This window comes from Globicephala melas, chromosome 7, assembly GCF_963455315.2.
Source record: "Globicephala melas chromosome 7, mGloMel1.2, whole genome shotgun sequence".
In the NCBI taxonomy this organism is placed as follows: Eukaryota; Metazoa; Chordata; class Mammalia; order Artiodactyla; family Delphinidae; genus Globicephala; species Globicephala melas.
Window position 1 is genome coordinate 64,563,075 of NC_083320.1, and position 27,004 is coordinate 64,590,078.

At 36.5% G+C, this 27,004-nt stretch overlaps 1 protein-coding gene across 2 annotated transcripts in view; it reads right to left on the reverse strand.

Annotated features, from left to right (window-relative positions):
* XIRP2 (xin actin binding repeat containing 2) overlaps positions 1-27,004 on the reverse strand; it is a 296,246-nt gene that overhangs the window by 40,116 nt on the left and 229,126 nt on the right. For both annotated transcript variants that reach the window (XM_030852542.2, XM_060301488.1), the window contains exons 3-4: positions 5,416-5,576; positions 690-827 (exon numbers count right to left, since the gene is read on the reverse strand). In XM_030852542.2, the coding sequence (XP_030708402.2) occupies positions 690-827; positions 5,416-5,576 (299 nt within the window). The remainder of the gene's footprint in view (positions 1-689; positions 828-5,415; positions 5,577-27,004) is intronic.

A 27,004-nucleotide genomic window follows, 5' to 3' on the forward strand; every position in this document is an offset into this window, starting at 1 on the left:
AACCTGGGCCTAAGTCCAGCTGTTTACAGTGCAATTACTATTTTCCAAAGTGCCAGGCTTACTCTAATGAGTTTTATTACTTAGATTTTCACATGCAAAAATCATCACCCATGACAATATTCGGTAATATAGGACAATGGAGTAATGAAATGGGAAAGAATCTTTTATATAAGATAGCATTTAGAAGTTGTATTATGCAGTTTTATATAACATCTGGTTTCCACTACTCAATTTTTGGTGATTTTTGAAGAAAGCAGAAAACTCATCACAATACGCAGCTGAATAATGCTTCATATTTAATCTATGCAAACAAATAACAGATAGTTTATCATGAATTATAACCTAAAGGCAGAGGCTCAATGTAAATATTGTGCTCAACATTTCTATTTACCTGTTGACTAACCTAGGCTATTTAATTTTCATTTTTGTTTGAGACATTAGAAGCCAAGAGAACAAATATTCCAGTATGATTCCCTAGAAACATGGCAAAATGCTCCAAGTAAATAAATCAATACATTGATATGAATTAACCGTGATTTTTCTAAAACATTTTAAAATTACAATTCTTGTTAATGAGTAATGAAAATAAATATACCACCAAAGAGGGCAGGGATGTGTGTTTTATATTAGCACTGAAATGAAAGCATTTCAACCAGACACGATTTATCCTTTACCAATAGTAGTACTACCTGCTCAGATCTGTCCTGGTGCTGGTATTGGTACTGAGTAAAGGTATTACAGGAAGAAGCAATTTTGTCCTTCTCAAATTGTTTCTTCACTCTGGCCAAACCGCCAGGCACTGTGCACATTTCTGATTCTTCCAGCATCTAAGACAAGAAAAAGGAAAGAAAAAGGAAATTTCAGCTTGACATCTTCTCAGGATGGGATTCTCAAGCTATTTTTTAAAAAAATGGTTGATAATTATTGAGTGGTATATTAAAAAGATATTAACATACACAATTACTTCAGGAGGATCTTATTACAGAAAACCTTAATAAAAATAAGTTCTCCATGTTGTTTTTTCCTGTATCAGTCTTTTGATATAAAGTCAGAAGGATCTTTAAAATATTGAGTTAATTTTCCTTATCTCAGATAGATTTTTATGTCTGGAGATTAGATCTGTTAGAATGGATTTCTCTCATAATACACAGACTAGCAGAAATTAGAGTAATTGATTCAATTTTAATCCACAATAAAGTTGTCATTAAAATTCCAAATGTCTATATAGGTAATACATTATTAAGGATATTAAAAAACATTTGACTTATTCTAAAATGTATTTAAATCATTAAGGATGAACAAAATAGCTTTGAAGCTATTTTGGGGAGCATATTTTTATTACTATACATTAATATTAGTAAAAATAACAACTACTTAATACGTAGTGCTGAGTGATTTTCTATGTATTTACATATATTTTGTCACTTGATGCTTCTCACGTTCTGTGAGATACGGTCATTTATGGTGGGGATGTCTAAGTTTAGAAGGATTCAGGTCTATCATTGGCATTTTACAAATGAGAAAGCCTATTCCAGTAGGTGTCATTTAGAACAACCTGAATCACTGAGGAGTCTTGTCAGATATTATGCCCCTGTGGGAAGTGCAGTAATTCGAAGGCTTTGGTTTTGATGATTCAGCACATGCCCCAGCCTAGTGGGCACTCAAGCCCAGATGGGATGACAACTGTCAAGCAAACAGGCCCCAGGCCAGCCCACTTTCCTCTAAGATACATCCAGGTCCACCTGAAACTGGGAGGAGACTCAGTGACACTTCTTGCACAGGAGATCTCCTGAGGTCTGGCCTAGTCCTGACATAACCCTGGAAGCCTTGAGACCTGAGAGTAACGGAATGCCTGTGAGCTGAGGTTCCCATACCTTGGACTGTGGACTCTTGGGATCCTGCAATCTTCACCCAAATATGTAGTTCCTCAAACAAATACTAAAAATACAGCTACTAAATTGGGGTTTTCCATACTCCAAAATACTGGAGGTGAAATTAATATTCAGGATTATCCGAATTACTAGCAAACACTCAAGTGATTGCTTTGTCAAGTTCATAACCTTTCCCTAGTTACAGGGACTGCCAAATATTTAAGAATATGCACATTGACTCTATGGAAAGAAGGGATACATTCTATCAAATTCTGCAACAAACTTCACATGTAAATCCTGGTCAATTACTGTCACTTGATACATGTTAAAGTCATTAGAAATTATGGCATCTCTTTTGAAATTTAAGATAAAGAAAGGGAAGGGTGAATTAAGGCTACAATATTTCTTTTACCCCCTCTGCCATTTAATTTACATAAATGGCCTTCTTCAATTGATCATATGCAGATAATATATAAATATTAAATTACAGAAATTAAGGCAAATTTTGTTAAGAAGAAACTTACTTTTTCCAACTATAAACAGTGTCCAAATGATGTGCAAATTAATCTGGTAAGCCTCATTAATTATGCTAACGAGTGGGTACTTTACTAGTGTGTGCGTTTACACAAAAATATCAGTTCCTATACTGATCAGGTTGCCTCTTATCTACTAAATGAATTAAAAAACAGATATATCCGTTCATTTACTTTAGCACTGTGCTTTGGAATCAGATCATGTTACACAGGCAAAAATGCATACAGTTGATTATTTTTACTAGTAGTACAACCATGACCCCAGCCTTCCTGATGCTTCTCTCCAGCCTAAGGGAGAAAGTCCTTTGAGCTATAGTTTATTTAGTAGTGGCGATGAGGTCTTCTTGTTCAGCTCAGCTTGGAAAGTTTACATATGTAAGATGGCAGGACTTACTCAAGCAGAAGCCTATGGCCATGAGCTGGAGTGATGTTTCTTTGCTCAGACTGAGATCACTTTGCCTTGTTAACCACCATGTGCTAACATCCCAACTAATCTATGTAATTGTAAATGACCACATAACTTAGATTGCTTTGTGTCAAACCTTTTAAAAAATGTTTATCCTTATTCTATGTTTCTTATTCTTGGACACAGAAACAAGATTTGGAATTTAATGGATATGCCGATAATTATTCTATTAACGAGTTAATTTAAATACTTAATACAGAACCTACCTAATGTTATTTTAACAATAAGTTAACTTAAATACATAACACTGAAACCTAGGTAAGTATATTCCATACAGAATCAGCAATTTCCTTTACAAAGAACTGTTCTTGGTTTGTAGGGCATAATAGAAATAACAATCTGGGGAGTTGGACAGACAGTAATTCTAATCCCAGTTGTGACACTTAAAACCTTGGGCTAGAGTTCCTGAACCTCAGTTTTCTTTCCTATAAACTGGGAATAGCAATATATTTCTCACAGATTTCTTGCAAGTGTTAAAAAAGATAAAGGAAATAAAACTGCACAGTACAGAACCTGTTTTGTTGCCTAACAAATGTTACTTCTCCTTTCTCCTCTAGGGGGCTTCTGAGGACCGATGCCTTTTCACAGGCAGGCCTTTTCCTTTAGGTTCAACAAAATGCCATCTGCCTGAGTCTAGGACAAAGAGAAACTGATCTAGGACAAAGAGTAACTACTTCAATGTGACTGAAATATAATGGATTCAGTTTGGGGCCAAATCAGTGACTTCCAAATTTTGCACATAAAATATTTGGTTTATTTGTATAGACAGAAATTTGGTTATAAGCAATTTCCATGATTTTTTGATTGAACAAACATTTGATGCAACTGACCAAATAAGGCAGTTATTTTGCTTTACTTTAGATATTTATCAAGATTTCTCTGAGACAATATGTGTGATCATTTTTCTCAAAATATTTATTAGCTTAGGGCCAAACCAAACAGTAGGGCACTTTTTCTGGACCAAAGATGCTTTCTTATATAAGAGGAGGCAGTTGAATATAGTTGAAAGAGTACTAGAGTCAAGAGACTGGAATCTAGTCTGGCTTTGTCCCTGTCTAATTGCATATCTACCATAAATCACTGCCCCTCAATTTGTTTTGTCTGTAAATGCGCAGGAAAGAGAAGGATTATTAAATTCCTTATATGTAGAATTTCTTCAGAATAGCATTAAAATTTAAAATTTTTATATTAAATAGTGAGATAATTTAGTTTCCTTATGTGCCCAATTTAAATATTCTCCTTTTAGTACACAATAAATACGAATCATGCCTTATACAAATTTGTTTTATGGTATATTCTCCTAGTGTTTAGCAAGATAAAAGTCTTCCTAGATAAAAGATTGCTTACTAAACAACCAGTCTTTAACTAGGTATTTTCAAAGTCAGCTTGTTTCACCAAGGATCATGTTTCCAATTTAGAATACTAATTGGTAGTAAAGTTCCTTAATGATCCAGCAGGGGGTGCTATGTAAGAAGACTGGCAGGAGGCGCTGGAGGGATACTATTTGTTTTGGAAGTGATGAAGTTAACTTATGTCATTTCTGTACATTCATTCAAAATCTATGGTGCGCCTGAAATGTATTTCAATAACTATGTAAAAACTCAAATGTCATCTAGAATTGCAACATTGTTAATGAGTTTGGCACAGTCATTCTTGTCTCTGAATGATTTGTAAAGAAAAATGTTCAGAGTAGCTATTTTAGAATACCAGGCTTCTTGGCTATTCTCTCTCTCTCTTTCTCTTTTGGTTAAATGAACAACTTTGCTAATTTGGAGATTATAATTATAAAAGAATATCCTTATATTCCATTAAGCTATAAAGCTGCTACTGATAAAATGACTTATCAAATCCTGTGGATTGAAGGACACAGAATATGGAACCCAACAAATTCTTTTGAATATGACTTTATTATGCATTCGCTCTAAAAACTGGTGGTCTTACTGAATCCTGCTGTTTCCTGTAATCATAACTGGTTTAGCAGACTCTCTACATTGCTAATCTCCCTCATTTCTATGTTGATTAAGCTACTTCTAATGGATTTAGGGCATACAGAGAAACGAGAACAGCAAAAGAAATTATACTGCCAGTGAATTTAAATGAACTATACATGAGACCAAGGAGGGCAGCATGCAGATCCACATTATTAAGATCTGAAATTAATTCCCAACCTTCCCAAGGAGAATAGCTATAGGTTAAGTGATAATTATGGCAGTAGTAACACATTTATACAGTGCCTTATGGCTTACACGTAAATGATCTCTTTTACTCTTCACAGAGACGCTCTGCAGTAAATTTTTTTTTCCCATTTTTCAGTTAAGGAAACTGAAGTTCAGAGAAGGGTTAAGATAGTAGCTCAAGTTCACACAACTAATAAGTGGCAGAGCTGAAGCTTAATTTCAGATACTCTGGATTTGATACACACTATTTCTGTGTTTTTTCTACTTTATCCCATTGTCCAGTAGTATTCTTATATTGCAATGTAAAGGAGGCATATGAAAGGCAGACAAGCAGCCTGCCTAATGCAGAAGCACTAGAAGCAGCTTACGTTGGTGGAGAAGCTGCGGCAGTCACCCTTGGAAACAGCTGCCTGGTACCTCGCCATCCGCTCCTTCAAGGACACCACCTCCTGGAGGTCTGACACACCCTCTCTCTGCGCAGCACTGTCTTCTGCAAATCCACTCGCTGGCTTACTAGGGCCAGCAGTCACTGAAAACAAATGTAGCATCGTTTCAGGTTTTGAAAAGAAAATAGCATCATCTTAGGAACAGTGAAGGCACTTAAAACATCTGGTCTCGGAAAACAGACTGTAACATTCCATGGTATTTTCCAAGTTTCATGGTCACCCTCTTTTTTTCAAGCTTTCAAGCAAAGCTACAAAATGCCTACACAGAAGCATATGCTTATGCAACCAGCAAATTAAAATATTGTCCCCACTCCTACTCCTGCAATTATTCTGATGAACAATAGGTATTTATTAAGAGATACATAATGTTAATGAACATTTCCTGAAGCATTGTGTTGGAGTTATGCTAAATGCTATAAAAGCATCATCTCATTTACTTCTCTAACATCCTCATGAGGTAGGTTCTATTATTTTCTAAAATTTTTAGATAAAGAAAATGGAGAGTCAGAGTAGTTAAAAAACTTTCCCATGATCACACAATTAGTAAGTGTCAGATTTGGTGGTTTGACTAAATCTTTGGCAAGTCTAAAAATTGCTCTTTGCTTCTCTCCCTACCCTTCAACCCTCAAGGAGATAAATCTAAAATATGTGAATGCTATGAGAATTATAGACTATGGATTTTTTTCCTTTTATTCCACAGAGGCATGTGTAACATAAGAAAGAAATAATAGTCCCATTAAAAAAAAGCTGTGTCAGTTGTTCCAGAGCATCTTATATTTTCCCATGTAAGCCATCTACCTGACAAAAATACAGGGTATTAGGAATTACATACTTGCAAACAGAGCAAAAGACTGATTGCATGATCACAGAATAACAGTTGTTAGAAACAGAAATGTCTTAGAGCTGATACAGTCTCACCTAGTCTAACCAACTCCTTTTAGGCATAAGGAAACATGTCTAAATATTTCCTTATGTGAAAGAAACCTAAGGATTCTCCCTGGTTAATGTGATGGTTATTTAGATATAGGTGCCAGAGTTGGTTCCAAAACTAGTTTTTCTTATTTTATCCAGTGTTCTTTGCTGTTATGACTCTGCTTGTTGGTTTACTATTCACTCTTAAAGAATTGTAATTACAAAATCATTTCAAGGGCTCCTTCTGGAACCAACCAGTATATGGTGTGTCTGTGTATATCTGTGTATGTGTGAGTTCTGATATGTTTATCACTCATTCATACACCCCCTGCCTTTCACCTTAGGGCTGGTAGTCTTTTGTACTCACAGGGTTAGCGGTCTTTGGTATACTTTGTTACTTGAATCGGTTTGATTTAATTACAGTGAACCAAGTCCCAGACAACCCCAGGTAACAGACCACCACCAAGCTGTTCCCTGCCCTGTTCTCCCTACCTTCTTACCCAGTCCCCACACTGAACCATCTTATTACATTGTTTGTTCTTTCTATTAGCTTCTCCAAGATTTCTGTACACAACAGCAGTTGAGAACAACTACTGCGACCCAGGAAAAATTAAAAATCATTTGTTTTTTGACTCCTTGAGTATTTGCTTTTTCTTAAGGACTTCTTATTCAGTTAAAATTTTCATTTATTTTAATAAAATTTGTAAATATATTTTTAAAATTTTAATATTTATTTTTTATATTTTATTTCACACAGTATTAAAGGAAAAAAATATAAAGGAATAAGACATTGTATCATATGAATACTGTGATTGTAGAAACTGATATGTTCACAATAAATGTCAGTTAGTTTTTAAAATTCAACTGTCTTCCAAAACCTCATATCTACCTACACAAAGGTACACTCCTCCAGTTGATCCTGATAAAAAGAGATTCCCACCAACTACTGAAAGTCTTTCACATGCTGAAGAAAATATATCTTTATTTTCCTCTCTGGATTATCTATTTGCACAGATGAATTCCGTTTATGTTCAGCTGTACTCTTCTTACTTTGTTGTAAATGGTCACTATATAAATTTTATTGAACATGAACCACTAAAGTTTTTCCACATTAAGATATAAATTTCATTTTGCACATTATTAATTAAAGATGTTATTATTTTATTAATCTTAACAGAAAGTCAGCAGTTTATTTTTGCAAAAATTTACAGCGAGTATTTACTTCTGAAATATTTCCAAATGATTTTTATCATTTTCATCCTACTGGGAAATGCCTAAGATTAATGGTCAGGAAATCAGTTGCCTGAGTATTAAGAGATTTGGATTCCATTGCCTTGTAGCCTTTTATTCTGATCACAGAAAAAACATTACATTTTAATCTCTCTTTCTCTTTGTCTTTTTCTCACTCTCTCTCCTTCTCTCTTTCCCATCAGTAACTTTGCCTACGCAGGTAGGGTCGTGGAATAGAAAACCAACCTTCAGCTAACAAACTGTGTCCATGTTGGTTCTTAACCTCCTAAGTCAGTGTCTTTCAATTTCCTCATCTGAAAAGCAAGGTGATGTTTCCTGACTAGTATACTATAAGGCAGTGCACCTATCTGTTCCTATCTTGATACTGATGACACCTGATGTAAATTTGTAGGGTTGATAAGACAGTCCCTTACTTAGGGACTTAGGGATGTGTGGGGAAGAAGATAGGAACATTGGTCGCCTGACCTCACAATGTGCTATTTCAGAAGACTTGGATGCAACTGAGATTGCAAACAGTGTTTAATGTTTAGGGTAACTTTAAAGAGAAAGGTAACACAGAAGAACAAGTTGGGTGTAAGACAGAATCAAGGATACATTGTACAACATGGGGAATATAGCCAATATTTTGTAATAACTGTAAATGGAAAGTAACATTTAAAATTTATATAAAAAATTTTAAAAAGCAAATAATTGACTGAAAATAATGATGCTACTGTCATCAATAAATAAGTCTATAGAATAAAGTAAAAAGTACTTTGACCTCTTTATTTCACTAAGAGAACACTTGCTAATATCTGAGTTGTGAAGCTGATACTTGCTCTGTCTGACTTACAGTACAGGTGTAAGCAGAGTTGTGTCTGATTTCCTAACCATGGTGAAATCAGAAGAAAGGAAAGTTATCAAAGGTGAGAAGAGAACTAAGGGTATTGAAGGTTTCTTAGAAGAATTAAAATACACATTGAAGGCAGCTAATAGAGTAATACATGCTGCAGAAGAGAAAAACCAATAACATACTAACAACAATGTGAAAGAAGATGACAAAGATAGAGAACAGACAGCAAAATTCAAACTAGAAGATAACAGCATTTCCGTGGGAGGGAGGGAGAGTGGGCAGAACAAATGAAATACAATAGAAGAAATTTTTGCTGAAGATAAAATTTGGGCATAGATTTAAAGTATTTACCATAATATAGGAATAAAATTAATTTTAAAACACCAATATATCAGCAGATTCTAGTAAAACATTTCAGAATCAAGGAAAAAGAAAAGTTCTACAATTACCCAGACACATGAAGAGTTTCTGTGATGAAGAAACAAAATTCAGAAATCCTGAGGTATCTTCTTTATAACATTGAACACGAAAAGCAGTTAGAGAACTGATTACTTGTTACTGAAATTTTAGTTTTGAGGACTACTCTATGTGAATTCAAGCTGTTACTCATGTGAGAAGTCAACAAAAAGCCAAACACAGACCATTTAACAAAAGTCAGCCAAAAAAGAAAACAAAGATCCTTAACAAAGAAAACCAAATATAATAGTGTAAAACCAAATGTAAATAAACACGGGTCAAACTTCACCCTAAAAGACAAAGACAAATAAATCCAACCATATGCCACCTGCAAGACACAAAATTTAAAAAGAAAATATTGGTCAAGAAATTGTGAGGCAAAAATAAATGAAGAGAAGTTATCATGACTATATTCCTTTCATGCAAAGTAGCATTAAAGACAAAATATGTTAAATGAAATAGAGAGCTATTCTGTAGATAGAAGATGCTGCCCCACTATGAAGCTGTAACAACGATGTGACTCTACATGCTGACTAGCATAGTACAGAAACATATAAAGAGCATCTGTAACAAGAAGAAGAATTTTATGGGACTGTAATTGCTGTGGATGACTCTAACTTTCTTCCATCTTTGCCATATGAAACTTCAAAAATAAATTATTTGAATTATATAATTAATAAGGTTTATTTTAATATACTTATTCATTATTATTAAATAAATATTGATTATCTACAATAAGCATAAGACACATTCACTATGCTCCAGAGATTTCAGTCTAGTTGGCAAGAGAAACAGGCAATTATAGCCCAAGGAGTTTATGGTTTTGCACCAGGTGAGTTGGGAGCCTACGGGGGAGAACCTAATCCACCTGGGTGTGTCAGTGAGCTAGGTGTCTGGAAGGCATCCTGAGAAGTGGAACATTTGCACTGAAACATGAAGGAGTTGGCCATGTGACTATATGGAAGAGGGAACAATGCAGAAGTGGGAGGAAACAGCAGAATTACCAACAAATCATGTTGGGAAAAGTAGGTAATGATTTTGAGGAAAACATTCAGAGTTCCTCACCACACTGTATGTTACACATGGAGTATTAGATAAGGACTTAAATGCTTTTTAAAATGATGAACAATTCTTAGAGAGATATAAGTAATTCATAAAATGATTTTAGTTGGACTTTCAAAGCATGAAAATTCAAAGTGAAAAAATCTTTCAAAAAATTTATACGGCCAAAGGAAAATGGAAAAGGGACAATTATAATAAAGAGGTTGAAGTGTTAATTTTCTGTAAAGAATATTGGTTGAAAAAAAAAACTAACATTATTGAAAAGACAGATAAAGGACTTAAAAGAATGATTCACAAGTAAAAAAATAATAGCAAATATGTATAAAGTGCATTCTATGTGTCAGACTAGTTAGTCTTTTTAATGGTCTCAACCACCCTATGAGGTAGAGACTATATTTATTTTTAATCTCCATTTTACAGATAAGGAAACAGAGACATAGAAAAGATTGTAAAACTTGCTCAAGATCATGTGGCTGGTGAGTTTCAGAGCTGGAAGGGGAGCTAGACAGTCTGGCTCCAGGTTCTGTGACTTAAGTACAATTCTATGCTACATCTCAAGAAGTACAAGAGTCCAGAAACCAAAAGACAAACCCAAACAATCACTTGCTCAAGGAAACAGATGAAGGGAAATTCAAACAACAAAAAGATGCCTTTTTTGTTGTTAACTGACTCATTGCCTGTGCAATAACATATATACAATAAACAAATAGTCCTGGATAATCCGATGTATAAGTATGACTCAAAAGAAATTGTAAGGTTCAATAGTAATTTGAACTCTCGAGCAGAAAAATGAGAATTTAATGATTTTTTTCTTGGAAATTTTCTAAAATCAATTTGAGAAGCCTTTATTTAGTCCAAACTAAAAGCCAGGCAGAGAATGCGCTGGGGTGTCACATGGAAGCCCACAAAGCTGAGGCAAATATAGATGCCAGCTTCAAGGAGGCAAGCGTACTTTTGGTGACATATCAATAGCCTTGCTATTATAATCTGGATGCATTATAAGGAAGTCAACTGCTTTGAACTCAGAAAATTGATTGAGAACTAAATTGGGAGAATGACGAGCTAAATTCTATCAAATCTAAATATATGATCTATACCCCAGCTCGGATTTGTGTACAGCATATCATACCGATGGACATACCATAGACTCAGAGCCATTAGCATGAATAAATTTTCTATAATTTATAATATTTGCATATCCCTCAGCTAATAATAAAATTCATGTCTTTTAAACATTCAGAATGCTGCTGCCAAGTCAAATTTGTAATCAATTTGAGTTTTATATATTTTACCCTCATTTGAATATTATGAAGCCAAGAAACGGAGAATAAAATGAAAGAGCAAGTGTATAGCACAATATTCCATTAATTTACTGTTTTTAAAAAACATGGAGAGGAAGGGCAAAGAGTAAAGTGTATGCCATGATGGCACGAAAGCTATACTGTGCCGTCCCTCCAGCATACGAACCCAGTGAATCAGATTCCACCTTTTAAACTAACTTCCCTATGGTCCCACTCCCCCAAAATGCATTGTGTTGTGTGTACTATTGTCACCTTCCCCAAAATCCATCCATTCATCTGATTAGCATGATTTATACATTAACAAAAACAGATCATCTCTCAGGGTAATAAAAAGGATTAGTTCTTGCCGCCTTACTACATCTTCCATAACCACTATTCTCCTAATTCACCGGGTACTGGAAGAGATCCTATACATCCAGTTGCCTGACAGAGGAAAACGACAAGATTTAGCAATGTGGTAAACCAAATATTGGTCCTCCAAAGATGTGCACACCCTTATTCCCAGAATTTGTGAATACGCTACATTACATGGCAAAAGGGACTTTGCAGATGTGATTAAGTTAAGGATTTTGAGATGGGGAGTTTATCCTGGATTGTCCAGGTGGGTTCAATGTAGTCACAAGGGTTCTTATAAGTGAAAGAGGGGCAGGAGAGTCAGAATCAGAAAGGAGAGGTAATGACAGAAGGAGAGAGAGAGGGAAGAAGAAGAAGAAGAAAAAGAAGAAGGAGAAGGAGAAGGGGGGAGGGAGAAGAAGAGGGAGAGGAAGAAAAAGAAAGAGAGAGAGAGAGAGAGAGAGATGCATTGCAGAATCTAAACTACTGGCTTTGAAAGTGGAGGAAAGGTCCCATGAGTCTAGGAATGTAGGTGGATTCTAAAAGCTGGAAAAGGCAAGGAAGGAAACAGGCAACCTCCCTCATAGAGCTTTTAGGAGGAGTGGGGCCCCAGCCAACACCTTGATTTTGACCCAGCAAAACTCATTTTGGATTTTGGATCTCCAGAACTATAATATAATGGATTTGTGCTATTATAAGCCCAATTGTTTGTGCTTAAAATTGTTTGCAGTAATTTGTTACAACAGCAACAGGAAAATAATACAAACATCCACTGTACATACACGTACACCTGACCAAGTCAGAAATCACTACACAGTAAATTCTTCTTAAGGCATATTTCAGTTCTAGCTCCCCCTAATCTCACAGATTCATATACACAAACTACCCTGTGATGGAAACATCTTTGAATTTCTTTACACCCCAAAGAATAAATGTCCACCTACTTACAGATAAGACTCAGAATAAATGTCCATTTAGATAGTAATCTCTTTGAGTAACAGAACTGCCATTTCTAATTGTAGTAAGTTTTTCTTATATAGACTTGTCTTCTGTTTTCTGCAGCCCCTATCATCTCACAAGAAGTGCTTCTGTTACGAGAGCAGTTATAAATGTACAGAAGTTAGACAGAGATTAAATAATCATTAGTAGGTTAATATTGCTGGTTTGGGCATATTTGAAAATTCAATCATATTGCTATTAGATTAATTAATTGCTTAGTTTAGTTAAGGAATTGGCCAGTTAAAAAATCAATAATTGAATAAAATGACTTAAATTCCTTTGAAATAGTCAAATAAATTAAAACTATTAAATGCTTATAGATGATGCATATTTTTACAATATGTCTCTTGTTAGACACTTCCCTAGCACAATCAGACTTATGTTGCATTATAACAATGATAACCATCTGTTAATGAGTATCAATTACGCATTAATCATTTTACATGTATTCTTTACACATCTACATTTTACATCTAATTCTTATAACAACTATATCTGATGGGTGGTATTATTTCCAGTTTACTGCGGTGAAAGCAACATTTAAAAAGGTAAAAATCATATAGTAAGTGGCTCAGCTTGGAATTAAGTTCAGGTATTTCTTTTTTTTTTTTTTGCAGTACGCGGGCCTCTCACTGTTGTGGGCTCTCCCGTTGCGGAGCACAGGCTCCGGACGCCATGGCCCACGGGCCCAGCCGCTCCGCGGCATGTAGGATCCTCCCGGACAGGGGCACGAACCCGCGTCCCCTGCATTGGTAGGCGGACTCTCAACCACTGTGCCACCAGGGAAGCCCCAAGTTCAGGTATTTCTGAGTACAAGGCTATTTAACTCTACACAGTCTCTTATGTAAGTATTTTTCATTAAAATATAACATTATAAAGTAAATTTTAAATTAAGGGTATGAATTCTCCTTTCTGTTTCCTAAATATCTACACACAAATCCTTTATTTCAGTGTATATAGGGATAAATCAAAGGGAAACCAATAAGTTGAATTTCTATGTCTCTAAGTGAATCCTTTTTTGTCCTTATAAGCTTGAGTTTAGAATTAAAAATCAAAGCAAATTTTTCAGTTATATTTCTTTGGTCACTATAGAGGTCAAACTTGAGATGGGGTTAGGTATTGATCCAAGCCAGCAGGGAGAGAGACAAACTTTACTACAAGGGAAGGAAAATGTGAAGCAAGGTCCACTGCTCTCATTTCTATTGATTTGTTTTGCCTCAAGGCATGGGAGGTGGTGGCATGCTTCCATCAAAGTTTCCTCTTGTTTAAATCTGCATCCCAGGTATACAATAAGAGTATCTGATAAATTCTCCTCTTAAGGCTTTAGGCATACATTCAGTAAACATCTACTACTCATCTGCTGTTGACCAAGCACAGTGCTCAGGGCAGGGCACAAATTACTCACCATTGTATTTAGTCCTGCTCTACCTGAAAAGAGAGGAAAGGAAAAACACCAGAGAGATCCTCAAGAAATACAGTATTCTAAGTGTTAATCTGGCCTTATCTCTAAAAACAGAAATACAACAGGTTGCACCATTTCGACATGCTGATTTAGGAATAAAAAATTTCCCAGATGGCTGGCCCTGCTAAGGAAGTTACCTTTTCTGAAGACATACCAAATGGAGTCCTCCTTAGGTGGGGAATCCTGAGGAACTTGGTAGCACACACTCCACAACCCCATCCCCAAAATCACATTTATTTATACTGAGATGAAACTGAATTAGAATAGATCAAGACCAATCAGATTTGATGGGGTTGAAAAGTCCCTCACATGTATCCTCACAGTGGCTCAATTTCTCTTCAGATTTTTCCCCACTTAATCTAGGCAGTGAGTAGCTCCCTCTGCTGTGCTTTCCCAACATTTAAAAATTACACTTCTGTCTGTATTACTTGTTACTTTTTAGTGTATCATTGAATCTCTCTGTCTTCCCTTCTTCTCTCACCTTCCACCCACATGCGTGCTCCTCCAGCACAGGGTTAAGTTCATTTAGGAAACCTGTTTTACGCTGGGTTCTGTCTTGGTTTCATCCCACAGCAGGCAGACCCACAGGGGGATTGACCATCTACTCTGGACCCAGAAAGCCCAATATTTATTCTATCTCTGACACTTACTTTTGACTTTAAGCAAATTTCTTAACCTCTCGAAGTCTCCTTCTTCTTAGCTATAACATGAGAATGATACCAGAATCTGATTGCCTGTGAGGACTGAAGGAGATCTTATTAAAGGAAGGGGTTTTACATAGTATCTTGCACATAGTAAATAATATACGCTCAGTAACTTCCAGTCACCTTAGGTGTTATTATATATCCTAGATATTATTTTCCAGATAATCTGACATGATACAAGTCTGAGATAATAAAAGTTATGAAATTTTCCCAAATCTCAAAGCTAGTAAGTAGAAAGGACAGGACTTGACTCTGGTCCATATGAATCTAAAGGCTATAATGATATTCCATTCCTCTTAATAAGCCAAGTATCTACCACGTTGCTTGAAACAAGGAGAACGCAATAGATTGTGAAAGAATAGATAATTACAGTAAGAGATTAGGGCAAGGAAGTTGGCACAGTCCTGCTCATATGGCCATAGGAATGGAGAAAATATATGTAAAAGAGAAGAATGTCAATGTATATAATATCAAAGTGTTAGTCTATCTGTGTTTTTGGCACTAGCCAATGAGCTACTAATTTTTCACCAGCAAAGAAGAGGGCAGTCCCCTGAAAATGTAAAGTTCATGAAAATCACCCTAGTATGGCCCACTATAGGGACAGATCTGCTCCTTTTCTCCCTGCGATGGTTCCTCATGTTTTTCCCTGCTCTCTGTTTTTTAGGTAAAATCATGACACCATGATATAACTCAAAGTTATTCACATTTTTCATTTTCCTATAGGGTCTCTGAACACATAGGCTTGGCACAATGAACCCTGGCCTGGACCAGTCAGGCGGGGATGACTGGGCCGCTCCCTAAGTCTCTGCTGCCCTTGTCACCACCCACCAAAGGCAGAGAAGAGAAGGATCCTGGATCCCTTACTTATGATCCATTCCACGGTTGCTCTACTAAGTACCTCTGCATTGCTAGGCACCTCTGTACCCCTACTAAGAACCTTATTTAGGTGTTTGATAACAGCTAAAGGAAGAGGTGTTTTAATATTTGGTTAGTTTGAATATAGGTATTCTTTCTATTTAATCTGTGTATTCCTTCTGTTTAAATTGATTTCCATCCCTTTTTTCCTAAAGTCTCTGTTCTAGAAAATCTTCAAAGTTGGTATCATTCTACATTATTCACCTCTCCCTAAGTTGTTACCTCTTTGATATAACTTCTTTTTCTCACTCATTATTTCCTAATATACTCTTTTTTTATTCCTACTGATTACCAGTTTAGAATTTGTCTTTCCCTAAAATAATCGACTTTTGCTTCTCATAGGCTTTTAAAAAAATCCATACGAAGTTAGTTCATGTGTACTGAACTGTTTCGTTTAGTTCCAAGTATGCTGTCGTCACTCAACAGATCAAAAATAAGCAACAGTAATAAAATGCAGATGAACATTTAATAATTTGCAGCTTTGAAAAACATCTTCCCAGCATGCCTACCTTTAAATTGTTTGAGCGTGGGCAGGGTAGGAAAGTTACTTAGTTACTATTACCTTAAATAAGTTCTATGCTAGCTGCAGTCTGGAAAAGCCAGACGTTTCCAGATCCATTTTTAGGAATTCCTCAATTCTTCATCCTCTTTCCGACTTTCACCTCTCCATTAATTAAGGTTAGCATCTGAGATTTATTCTGACAAAGGATATTAAAAGAAAGCAAATCACTAAACTCTGACTCTCAATGACTTAGACAATTAATGCTGTGGCAGCTTCTCTCTTACTAATCATTCTTTTCCTTTGAATAATAAAATGCATTTAATTCAGTCCACCTTTTGTCTTAGAGAAATTCGGTCTTCAAATTTACACAAACTCTTTTCAATGACCTTAAGTAAGTCTTTGTTTACAATGCTTTCTCTGCCTAAGTCCACAAATAACAGCATACTTTGCTATGGTTTTCTTTTGAACTTAATGGCTGACAGACTTGATCAAAGAAAGGAAAGCACACGAATTCCATATACTTTCTTTACTGAACATTATTTGGAAAAGCTGAGCAATCAAGGAGAAAAGTGAAAATGCTTAAATAATGCAACATTTTGCTTGCGAATAAAAGACGCCTTTGGAAGTAAATTCACTCTTTCAGAGCAGTGATGTACTTAGAAAAATTCTACCTAAAGAAATAAACACTGGGCAAACGATGTGATCTTCAATCATTTAAATGTTTCCTGGGTAGGAAGATAAAACTGTGAATGTTAAGCAAAAATGGTAAGAATCTGTTTTTCTTACCAAAGCTCTGGTTCTTCTAACATGCTTTAAAATGAAAGGTAATCAACACTTGTCAAATGTTTGTACTGTCACAACTCCTTTCTGATTATTGTCCCCCGTAATTGCAGGGAACACTAGATAGTGTTGTATACATTTTGAATTTAAGTCTTTTAAATTTTGTACAAGGATGTTTATAAATTAAAGCTATAATGATTTTAATATATCAAAACTTTGAATCAGCCAGGTGCTGGGTTACTCTCCCTGTCACCATTAACATGACCTAAATATCCTCTGCATAGCAACACAGACTGTAATTTCAAAAGAAAGAGATGATGTCAGTTTCCTAATGATATGCTGGTCCTAAGAACTGTCCAAAGAGTGGAAGTAATTTAATAGTCTTCCCTGCTTAAGATACACATGGGATACATAGTTAGTCTCATCATCCCTTAATTTATTTATAGTTACTTATCTTAAAAAATTTGGCATTGGCATTTGTTTCTTTTCCCTTAGATTCAAAACCTAATCCTGTAAGTGCCCCGTAAGTGGAGGAACTGAGTTTATGCTGCTTATTTCACTCCTGTTTTTAGAGGGTGTAGTGTAAAAATCAGTCTTTAAATGTTATTCAGATTGAAACTTGCTCTTTTCCATGCACATTAAGACAGTAACATCTGTGAACAACAGAGAATTTAATTAAAACTTGCAAACAAAATTTCCCTAGACCAATGGTATTTAAACTCAAGTGTAGTGGAAGGTGAGAAGAGGAAAGTTGTGGGGAGTGAAATGTAAGAAGCAATTAAAACTATATATTGGGCTTCTTTGTAAAATTCCATATGAAGCTAAGCTTTCACAGCTTTAAAATAGAATCACTTTCCAAGACTACTCCCTTTAGGTACCAAAAGCCTTAGGCAGATGGACAAATCACTTCATTTTAGTGTGACCTCCTACTGTTTTAGGACAACTTACCTAAAAGGGAAATCAGACTCTAAAGTTAAGCATCTCCTTGTTTGTTTTTAAAGATTATTTTAAAAATTTAGACACTAACTACAACTACAGGTTATCAACCACTAGCCAGGAACTCAGCATAGTCTCCATCTCTTGAATCTTCTAGTAGCCTGCATAACCGTGTCCACCATGATTTCAGTCAAAGAATCTCTTAGTTTCATCAGTTTACAAAATGGCAACACCCACATTGTGAATATGAAAGGCTGGCCATCACACAGTGGCCAGAAATGCTCCTTGTGGGCCCTTATGTGGAGATAGAAGAAATATAATGCACCTCTAAGCATGGCATGCTTGTGTTTTCCCTAACAATGAGTGCCAGAGACTTTCCTAACATTTTTGCAGAACTGGTTATTCAATTTTTATTATTACCTAAAATTCCTAGATTGCCAAGAAGCAAACCAACAGTAGAGATGAATATGGCCAACTTCACAGGTATTTAACATATAACATCATGACTTGTACACAGTGTATGCCCAATAAGCATTTATTGAATGAAACTGCCTTGCAAAAATACTGCAAAATTCAACGCCCATCTTTTCATGGTTCCTGTTGACAGATTTTAATTTCTCTCTCGTACTTCTTTTTAAAGAGTAGAAAACAAGTTCCAAATTCTGTAACAGAAGTTATTTAAGCAGAGCAGCAATGTGAAATTTGGGATTAGAGTTTCCCGGAGGGAGCAAAAATAAACTTCTTGCCTGTGAACCTGTGAGTCTGCCACAATGAAATCCAGCTCATCCCCCAAAATGCTCAGCGGGACACCACATGAGCAGGTGAAAATTAGAACTGCACAAAAATGTGTGTTTGGAAAGTGAAACTAGTCAACTTTGGGCTTTCTGCCCAGTTTAATTTCTGCCAGAAATTCTCCTGTTATTACATATTTGCAGAAAGAAATTAGAAAAGTGTTATAGCTAAAAAATTTCAGATACATTCATATCTCTATCGCAGTTTGGCCCAGAAAAAATAACTAGCTTCCCCAGGCCAGTGGGCAAGTACAGGACTACGGCTAGAACATGGAAACACTAATACACACACACACACACACACACACACACACACACACACACACACTTTTCTTTGGAGGACCATTTAATCACAAGTAGTATCCTATTTGTTTTATGAGATCTAGGAGGAAGACCTCAGTAAGTTTTCAGAGTGTCCCAGTGCAGCTCTGAGTTGAAAGTCTGCCAAGGAAAGCAGATGTGACAGAAAGCCCCAGGTCCCATTCACCAGCAGTGCGGGGCCTGAGGAAAATGTCATAAAACTCATGGAGCCTAACACTTGCCATTATAAGAAATATCTCAGAAGGAGGAATTAAAAATGCTGAGGCTTTGCAGCATTCTCTGCATTGTTCTTTATAAACTCTCAAAACCGAGTGTGGAGTTGGTGAGTAGCTTAGACCAGGAAAAAGTAACACTCATCTATCTATGTCTCCTGAAACACACACACACACACACACACACACACACACAAACACACAATTCTTGACACCCAACCATGTATGTTTTTCAGGGCTCCATCCCCAGTCTTCTGTTTCTGCCTTATCACACACACTCCATTAGTTCTCAGCTTCATCCATATTACATCAATGTATATGTCTAGTAACTAAGTCTTAACCTTAACCTTGACAAACCTTTTAAAATTCAACGTGGCTTTTTAAAAAACGTATTACCCACAAATTTATTTCCATTTTCAACTTTTCCAGTGGTATATTAGAATAGAGAACATCTGGGATTGTCAGGAATAATGGTGAATGTGATATGCAGTCAATTAAAAGTGAATAAAATGATAGTTGGGTATTAGCATATATGCAAAACAACAGACCTTTAAATATACATATTTAAATATATATATATAAATATATACACCTAGGCAGCCTGGGAATGGGAGCAAATATATCAGATTATGAGGAAAATGTTGAACTGGCTTTTTTTTTTATGGTTAGCATTTTTATTTTTTAATTTATTTTAATTTTTTATTATTATTATTTTTTTTGCAGTATGGGGGCCTCTCACTGCTGTGGCCTCTCCCGTTGCGGAGCACAGGCTCCGGACGCACAGGCTCAGCGGCCATGGCTCAAGGGCCCAGCTGCTCCGCGACATGTGGGATCTTCCCGGACCGGGGCACGAACCCGTGTCCCCTGCATCGGCAGGCAGACTCTCAACCACTGTGCCACCAGGGAAGCCCTGAACTGGCTTTTGATGGGTAGATTTAGCTCAAGAACGTGGGGACAAATGAGATGGGAGGTCAGTGAAAGCTCTTCTCTTGCAGCTGACAATGGCGCCCAGGCGGAGTGGGCATTGGATGTCTCATGGTTCCTTTAAGCTTTAGACCCATCCCTGAAGCCTGGAGTCAGGAGCCCTTAACACCAGGCCACCAACACTTCTGAACTGTTCTTGGCCTTGGTTGAAATGGGTGCCCTAGTCCATCCTAGGCTCCATCCTGTCGTGTTCCTAGCTCTCCTTACTTCTGACCTTGTGATTTATTTTCCCGCTTAGCTTCATCCGTCAAACCTGATGCATTGTACCATTTCACTGGCTCATAAGCTTTTGCTTTCTCTTCCATTATTGGATTCTTCTTTGCCTTTTCTGCTTTAGATTCTCCTGATAAACAGTCTGGCACCCACAGCCCCATCTTTCAGTGCCTCCCTCCCCAGCAAGAGTTCTCCTTCCATCTTTACTCAGACACTGTGAGTGGATCCAAAATACAGAGAGATGAGGCAAAAGAGGCAGAGAGCTGAGGGGCAGGATGTGTTGAGGATGGGAAGACTACGCTGTGGGTCAAGACCAGTTGTAGTTGAAAAGAAAAAAAACTGTGATCTAAAAGAGTATTCTGAGAGTCCAAGAACTAACTCAAAGTAATGACAAGGTCCATTGTATGGCCTTGAGCAGCTCCATCAGAAAGGAGACAGAGTCATTATGGTTGAAGTGGTTGAAGAGTTCAGTTTCTTGAAGTAATGTGATGCTGACATCAGTAAGGATAACCGAAAAGTTCTTAGTTCCAAGTGTTGGAAAGATTATAATAGAAAAAGCGTATTTAATAGCTTTCTACAACTCCAGAGAGGACAGAAATTTAATTTGAGCTCAAGAGTGAACCTCTGAAAGGGAAGGATGCCTTTAACAAGAGAACAACCTATTAAATCAGGTAGATAATTTTCTCTCAAACGGTTCTCATTTAGTGTGCTGTTATTTTGAATGTTCATCATCTAGGATAACTTGGTACTTTATATTCTTATCTTGCTCTCTGGGGAAGATGTAAAGGTTATTGTATTAGTCTCATATATTGAACAATAATAATAATGATAATACAGCAAAAGCTTATGTAGAACTTACTATGTACCAGGCCCTATTGTTTTTGTCATTTTACAAATATGAATTTATTTAATCCTCAAAACAACCCTGTGGGATAGATTTTATTATTATCTCGATTTTCAGATGAGGAAATAGGCACAGAGATGGATTAAATAATTTGCCCAGATTCAACCAGCTGGTTAAGTGTCAGAGCTAGAATTCAAACCCAGGTAGTCTGGCTGCAAAGTCTGTGTTCAACTAATAAGGGTTTACCTGACAGCATTTTCTGGTTTCCTAGTAAAGTGTTATGTGGGTTTCCTTTGGAATTTCTTCTGGCCCTGGGAGATGGTGTTTCTGTGATTCTGATAAACTGAGGACGCTTCATACGTCTTAAGGATAGTGATAGCTCTAGAGTTAAGTAATATATTCCAGAGGTCTTTACTAGAAATGAAATAAAAAAGAAGGAAGGAGAAAGGGAGAGAGAGAGAGAACATAGCACATCATTTGTGAAATCTTTCTAATTTCAAGAAGTATTCAAAAAACTTTCTAATTTCAAAATGTAAAAATGATATCAATAATGAAATTTTATATGTCAACTCCTGGAACTCCTTTTACATAGCTATCTATGGGAGAATAATCCTGTAGAAAATGTTCATTATTGTCATCGATATTATAAAGATGTAGCTTCGCACTTTCTCAATACAAATGTTTACAAAACTCTGTCAGGCTCTTAACGCAATGTTACACAAAAGGTAAAAAGAGGTGTCATTATGGATGATATTATGGTTATCGAATGTTGTTTGAAGACTACTCATCTTTCTTTGAACATCTAAATGGACTTTTAAAATATGAAAGAAATGCAGAACAATATGGAGGCATAGGTAACACTGTGCTTTATAGAAAATAACATACACATAACACAGACACATACATACACACATATATGTATATATGAGCATAATGGAGCACAAATTGAAAGAGATGGTTATAGTATAACATAATGACATAGTCGAGAAGCTGGGGCCAGTGGGGCTGAAATGGTGAATTAAATGAAAAGCAGTGAAAATTGAAGTTTGCAGTAATTTGTTGCTTCTATTTAAAGGGTGGACTCTTAGAAACTATAAATCGTAGTTTTGAGCTGACAATTGCAATAGCTGGACTAGATCTTTGTAGGGAAAAAATATTGCAACTTTAATACAAACATATGCCTTCCTTTCAAATTTCATTTCTCTGATATTTTACAGAGTTAAACTTGAGGTTATTGTTCAGCTCTGGATGAATGAATGGATGATGAATGCTGAAATTATTCCCATTCCAGAATGAGTCAGTGACTGAAGCACACATGCAGTAATACAGTTACATTCCTAAAAATAAATGTTTTTGAGTCCTCGGGGACCCAGAGGGCTAGCATAGTTTCTACTGAAGAAGTCAGGGCTGTAACGAGGTTCTATTCCCACTCTGAGCATCCTCGAATGGCACAGAGGACAGAAAGAGCTGACCAAGCGTCTGACTGCTGCCCGTCGCTCTTTCTTTGGCACCTCTAGCTCTGGTCCCTGTGTTCCAACTGGAAACTGGGCTGGGCTTCACCTTAGTAGCCAAATAGCAGACTTTTACCCCATATAATACTCAGGAGAATCGGTCAAAATCCAACAGAAGCAGAGACAGTGAACTTTAAACAAAGCTTGTAGCTGGAATTGACCACCCTTAAATAATGTGACCAAACTCACTTTATTCTATCTCTTTCCCAGAATATTCCAACTTGACAATAGGACCCTTGTGTCAACAAGAAAAACTTCTAACTTATAAGACAGATAAATTAGAAGGTGATCCTTGGCTTTAAAAAAAGATTTTTCACTGTTTCCCTGGAGCACTTATTTACTATAGTTACTTATGGAGTCTAATTACTTGACAAAAAGGCTTAGTGGTTAGATAAGATAAAACTGAATTCTTATTATGATGCTACTGACTAAAAATAAAATAATCAACAACAACAGAGATAGTGATAAAGCACCCTTCAATTTTAAAGCAATTCAATGGGGAACTATGACTGTACTCATCAAAATTTAATATACATAGTTTAAACAAACCTAGCCACTTTATAATGTGAGCTCTGCCTACATCTTACTTCAATGCAATTAACTTCCTATGAATTAAAAAATAAAATAAAATTATTATTTGAACATTATTTTCTATTCAGTTCATATTTATGAAACTTAACATGAAAACCATTGACATGTTTTGAAATCATTTATAATGCTGGACTTTGCTTTTAAAATTAATGGTGAGGGCTTCCTTGGTGGTGCAGTGGTTAAGAATCCGCCTGCCAATGCAGGGGACACGGTTCGAGCCCTGGTCCGGGAAGATCCCACATGCCGTGGAGCAACTAGGCCCGTGCGTCACAACTATTGAGCCTGCGCTCAGAGCCCACGAGCCACAACTACTGAGCCCGCGTGCCTAGAGCTCATGCTCTGCGACAAGAGAAGCCACCGCAACGAAGAGTAGCCCCCGCTCGCCACAACTAGGGAAAGCCCGTGTGCAGCAACGAAGACCCAACGCAGCCAAAAATAAATAAATAAAAATAATAAATAAATAAATTTATTTAGAAAAATTAATGGTGGTACAATTTTTTCTTTTTAGCTTTTCTATGTTGATAACTACCAAGTTAATGCATTTAGAAACACACATGCTGATATATTCAGATTTGGGGGGAATGTGTTATTGGATCTTTGACCAACAAAAATTTCCTAAAATAAATTCTTTCAGTATTATATTTATTTTAAGTCGTATGTGTGCCTGGAGCAATTTGGCCATTATTTACTTTTGAACAGTCAGACATACCTAAAGCATTCACCTCGCCGGGCAACAGGAGATATATCCCGCATACAATTAGAAAAAGGTAGAAGACTAAAACCTACTTGAAGGTCTGCCAAAAAGAGCAGTGAAAAATGATGTCTCCAATGACAAGGTGATGGTGGGGGTCTGCGCTGGGGGTGGGGGCAGAAACAGCTCATCTAGCACAGAAGATGAGCAAACTTAAACGCTTAGTCAAGTTAAAAAATAAACCAATCACCATTTTTTTGAGTTTTAAATGAATATCTGGATCAGTTCTCCTTTTCCATAATTTATCCTAAATTAAAGAGAAACAGGAAATGCAAAATAAAAAGCAACAAAAACCTGGAAGAAAAAAGGCTTTATGAAGGTTTACCTCTAAATGTGTTCCAAGTCATGGGGGTGGAGCAAGGTTGGGGTGATACGGCACAAAGCTTTGCAGAATGACATATAGCACTGAAATATAAGTCAAGAGAGTTGGTTTCTAGTTCTCTCTGTCTAAATCTTGTAAGTTACTAGTTAATGTTCTGTGGCTCAGTCTTCTTATCTAGAACTTAAAGCTGTTAAATCAAATAGTCACTGAGGTTCTTTGTGTTATCTATGTAATAAATTCCTTTTATCCTTTGTGATATTTTAAGAAGTACAGCCACTCTACCAGGAATTTGGATTACCTATTGCACTGCTCACTGCCAGATTATTTTTATGCCATCATGTATGCCCACAAAGTCCCAAGAGTCATTAAATATAGCAATACTCTCATTTCTTGTCTCCAAACTGATACAAATAACTCATTGAATTTGCTGATTCTCAATTCTTAAGAAAAAAAAAACCTTTATTCTTTACACTGGCTGATTATCATTGTTCGTTGTGCTTTTCCTGATTATATTGTACAAATGGAGAAGTACTCAGGTTAGTTAAATTTGCAAAAGAAGGATTCCAATGATTAGGAAAATAAATTGGATGAAACTTTTACTCTGGAGTTTATAGGTAGCGTTTCATAGACGGAGAAGTAACATTGTGGATATATGTGATATAATACAATAAGTATTTGGGTTTTGTCCCTGGTTCCTGGCACAGAGCTCCTAAAACCCTTCAAAACTCCTGAGTGATGTTGTCTTTGGTATGCTAGCGAATGAGCTAATTCCTGGCCTTATGTGGGGTGGGGGGAGAAATAGAGATAGCTTCAGGATGGGGCCTGGTTGCCAGAAAAAACACCCAAGCGATTAGAGTCTGAATATTCAGCCCCACTTCCCACCTTGGAAATGGGGAGAGGGGTTAGAGATTGAACCTACTTAACGATGGCCAATGATTCAGCCAATCATCCCACATCATGAAACCTCAATAAAAATTCTAAACAACAGGATTTAGTGAGCTTCCGGTTGGTGAACATGTTGACGAGTGGTGAGCCCAGAGAGTGCATGGAAGCTCTGTGCCCCCCCTGCCCATTACTCTATGAATCTCTTCCATTTGGCCGTTCCTGAGTTAGTGTCTGAAGTGCGGGCAATCGGTGGGTTCTGCTCTAACTCTGGAAGTTAATGTGAGAATGGAACTGAATTGTTGTACACCCCGCTGGTGTCAGAGAATTGGAGAATTGCTTGGTGTCAGAAAACACCATGCATTTGGTGTCAGGGAAAAAACAACAACAATACAACATATCATGCAGTCACATAAAAACCATGTACTTATATTGAATAAATCAGTGTTCTAAAAAAAGTTATTCCTGAATCAGAAAAGTCTGATGTTACCCACATTCTGCAAAGGATGAACCTATAATTTGAATGAGCAAGGGTTTGTCTCAGTAGCAGGGAAAAAAAAATTACAATTTAATTAAATTTCAAAGTGTAACTTGAACGCTTTTAAAAGAGGGGGTGGGAAGCAAATAAAAAGGACAACATAATGTCATTTAAGTTCTATCCCTCACATATTGTTCAATCAGAAATCTGGGAATTACACTGCCAAGTACTGATTAAGTTTCTGGCCTAGTCTGTAAATTACTGAATCTAGAGGTGACTCCAAGCTAACAAACAAGCGTTACAAAATGGTCTCTTACTGCCCAGACTTATGTGTATGCATGAGAGAGAGAGAAGAGAGGAAGTATCAGTTTCCAGTTCCAAGGTTACCATGGGGGCCCAACCCCAAATTGTCTCATCATAAGTAATATTTTACCAAACGAATAAAACGAATACTGATATGCAGAAGTTTTTCAATTGTGGTAAATGTAAGTGAGAGGCAAAATACTGGAAGTGGCTGAATAGTAGACAGCTACCAATGGTAAACAATAGTAAACTATCTATGAACTTTGTGGAGTTTTTTACCCAAAAGTAAACTTGAGGAAAGACAACCAACCCTCTCTTCCTTTGTAATCACTGAAGACTTGAGGCCCGCCTGACATTTTCTGGAGTAAAGCTCTCTGTGATCATTAGAATATCTACTTTTATTTTTCAGGTGGTTGAGGGAAGTTGTATCTAAAAGATGCACAACACTGCATGCAGAAATATTTACTCCAAACTCCAGACTACATTTTCCCCAAACAGCTGGCACTTTGCCACATTGTAGGCATCTGAAATGCTGAATGACTTTAAAAAATGGATCTAGCTGTTCATTTACATGTTAACAGTAAAAAAGGTAAAAGATTCAAAGATTAGGCAGAGAGGTAGAGAAATATTTAAGCACAGAATTCAACACTTTCCCATTTTTTTAGCCAATATTTTTGCCACTCAATGGTAATAGCTTCTAAAACTCAAAACTGGTGCTCATATTAAAATTCAGGGCTCTGAATGTAGCTGAGGTAAATATTTTACTCGTCCTTTGGCACCCTGCACATAAAATTTTTAAATAATTCAAACAAACTCCAGCTCCTCAGTGACCAAATAGAGTTCTGGTAAAAATAAAACATCTT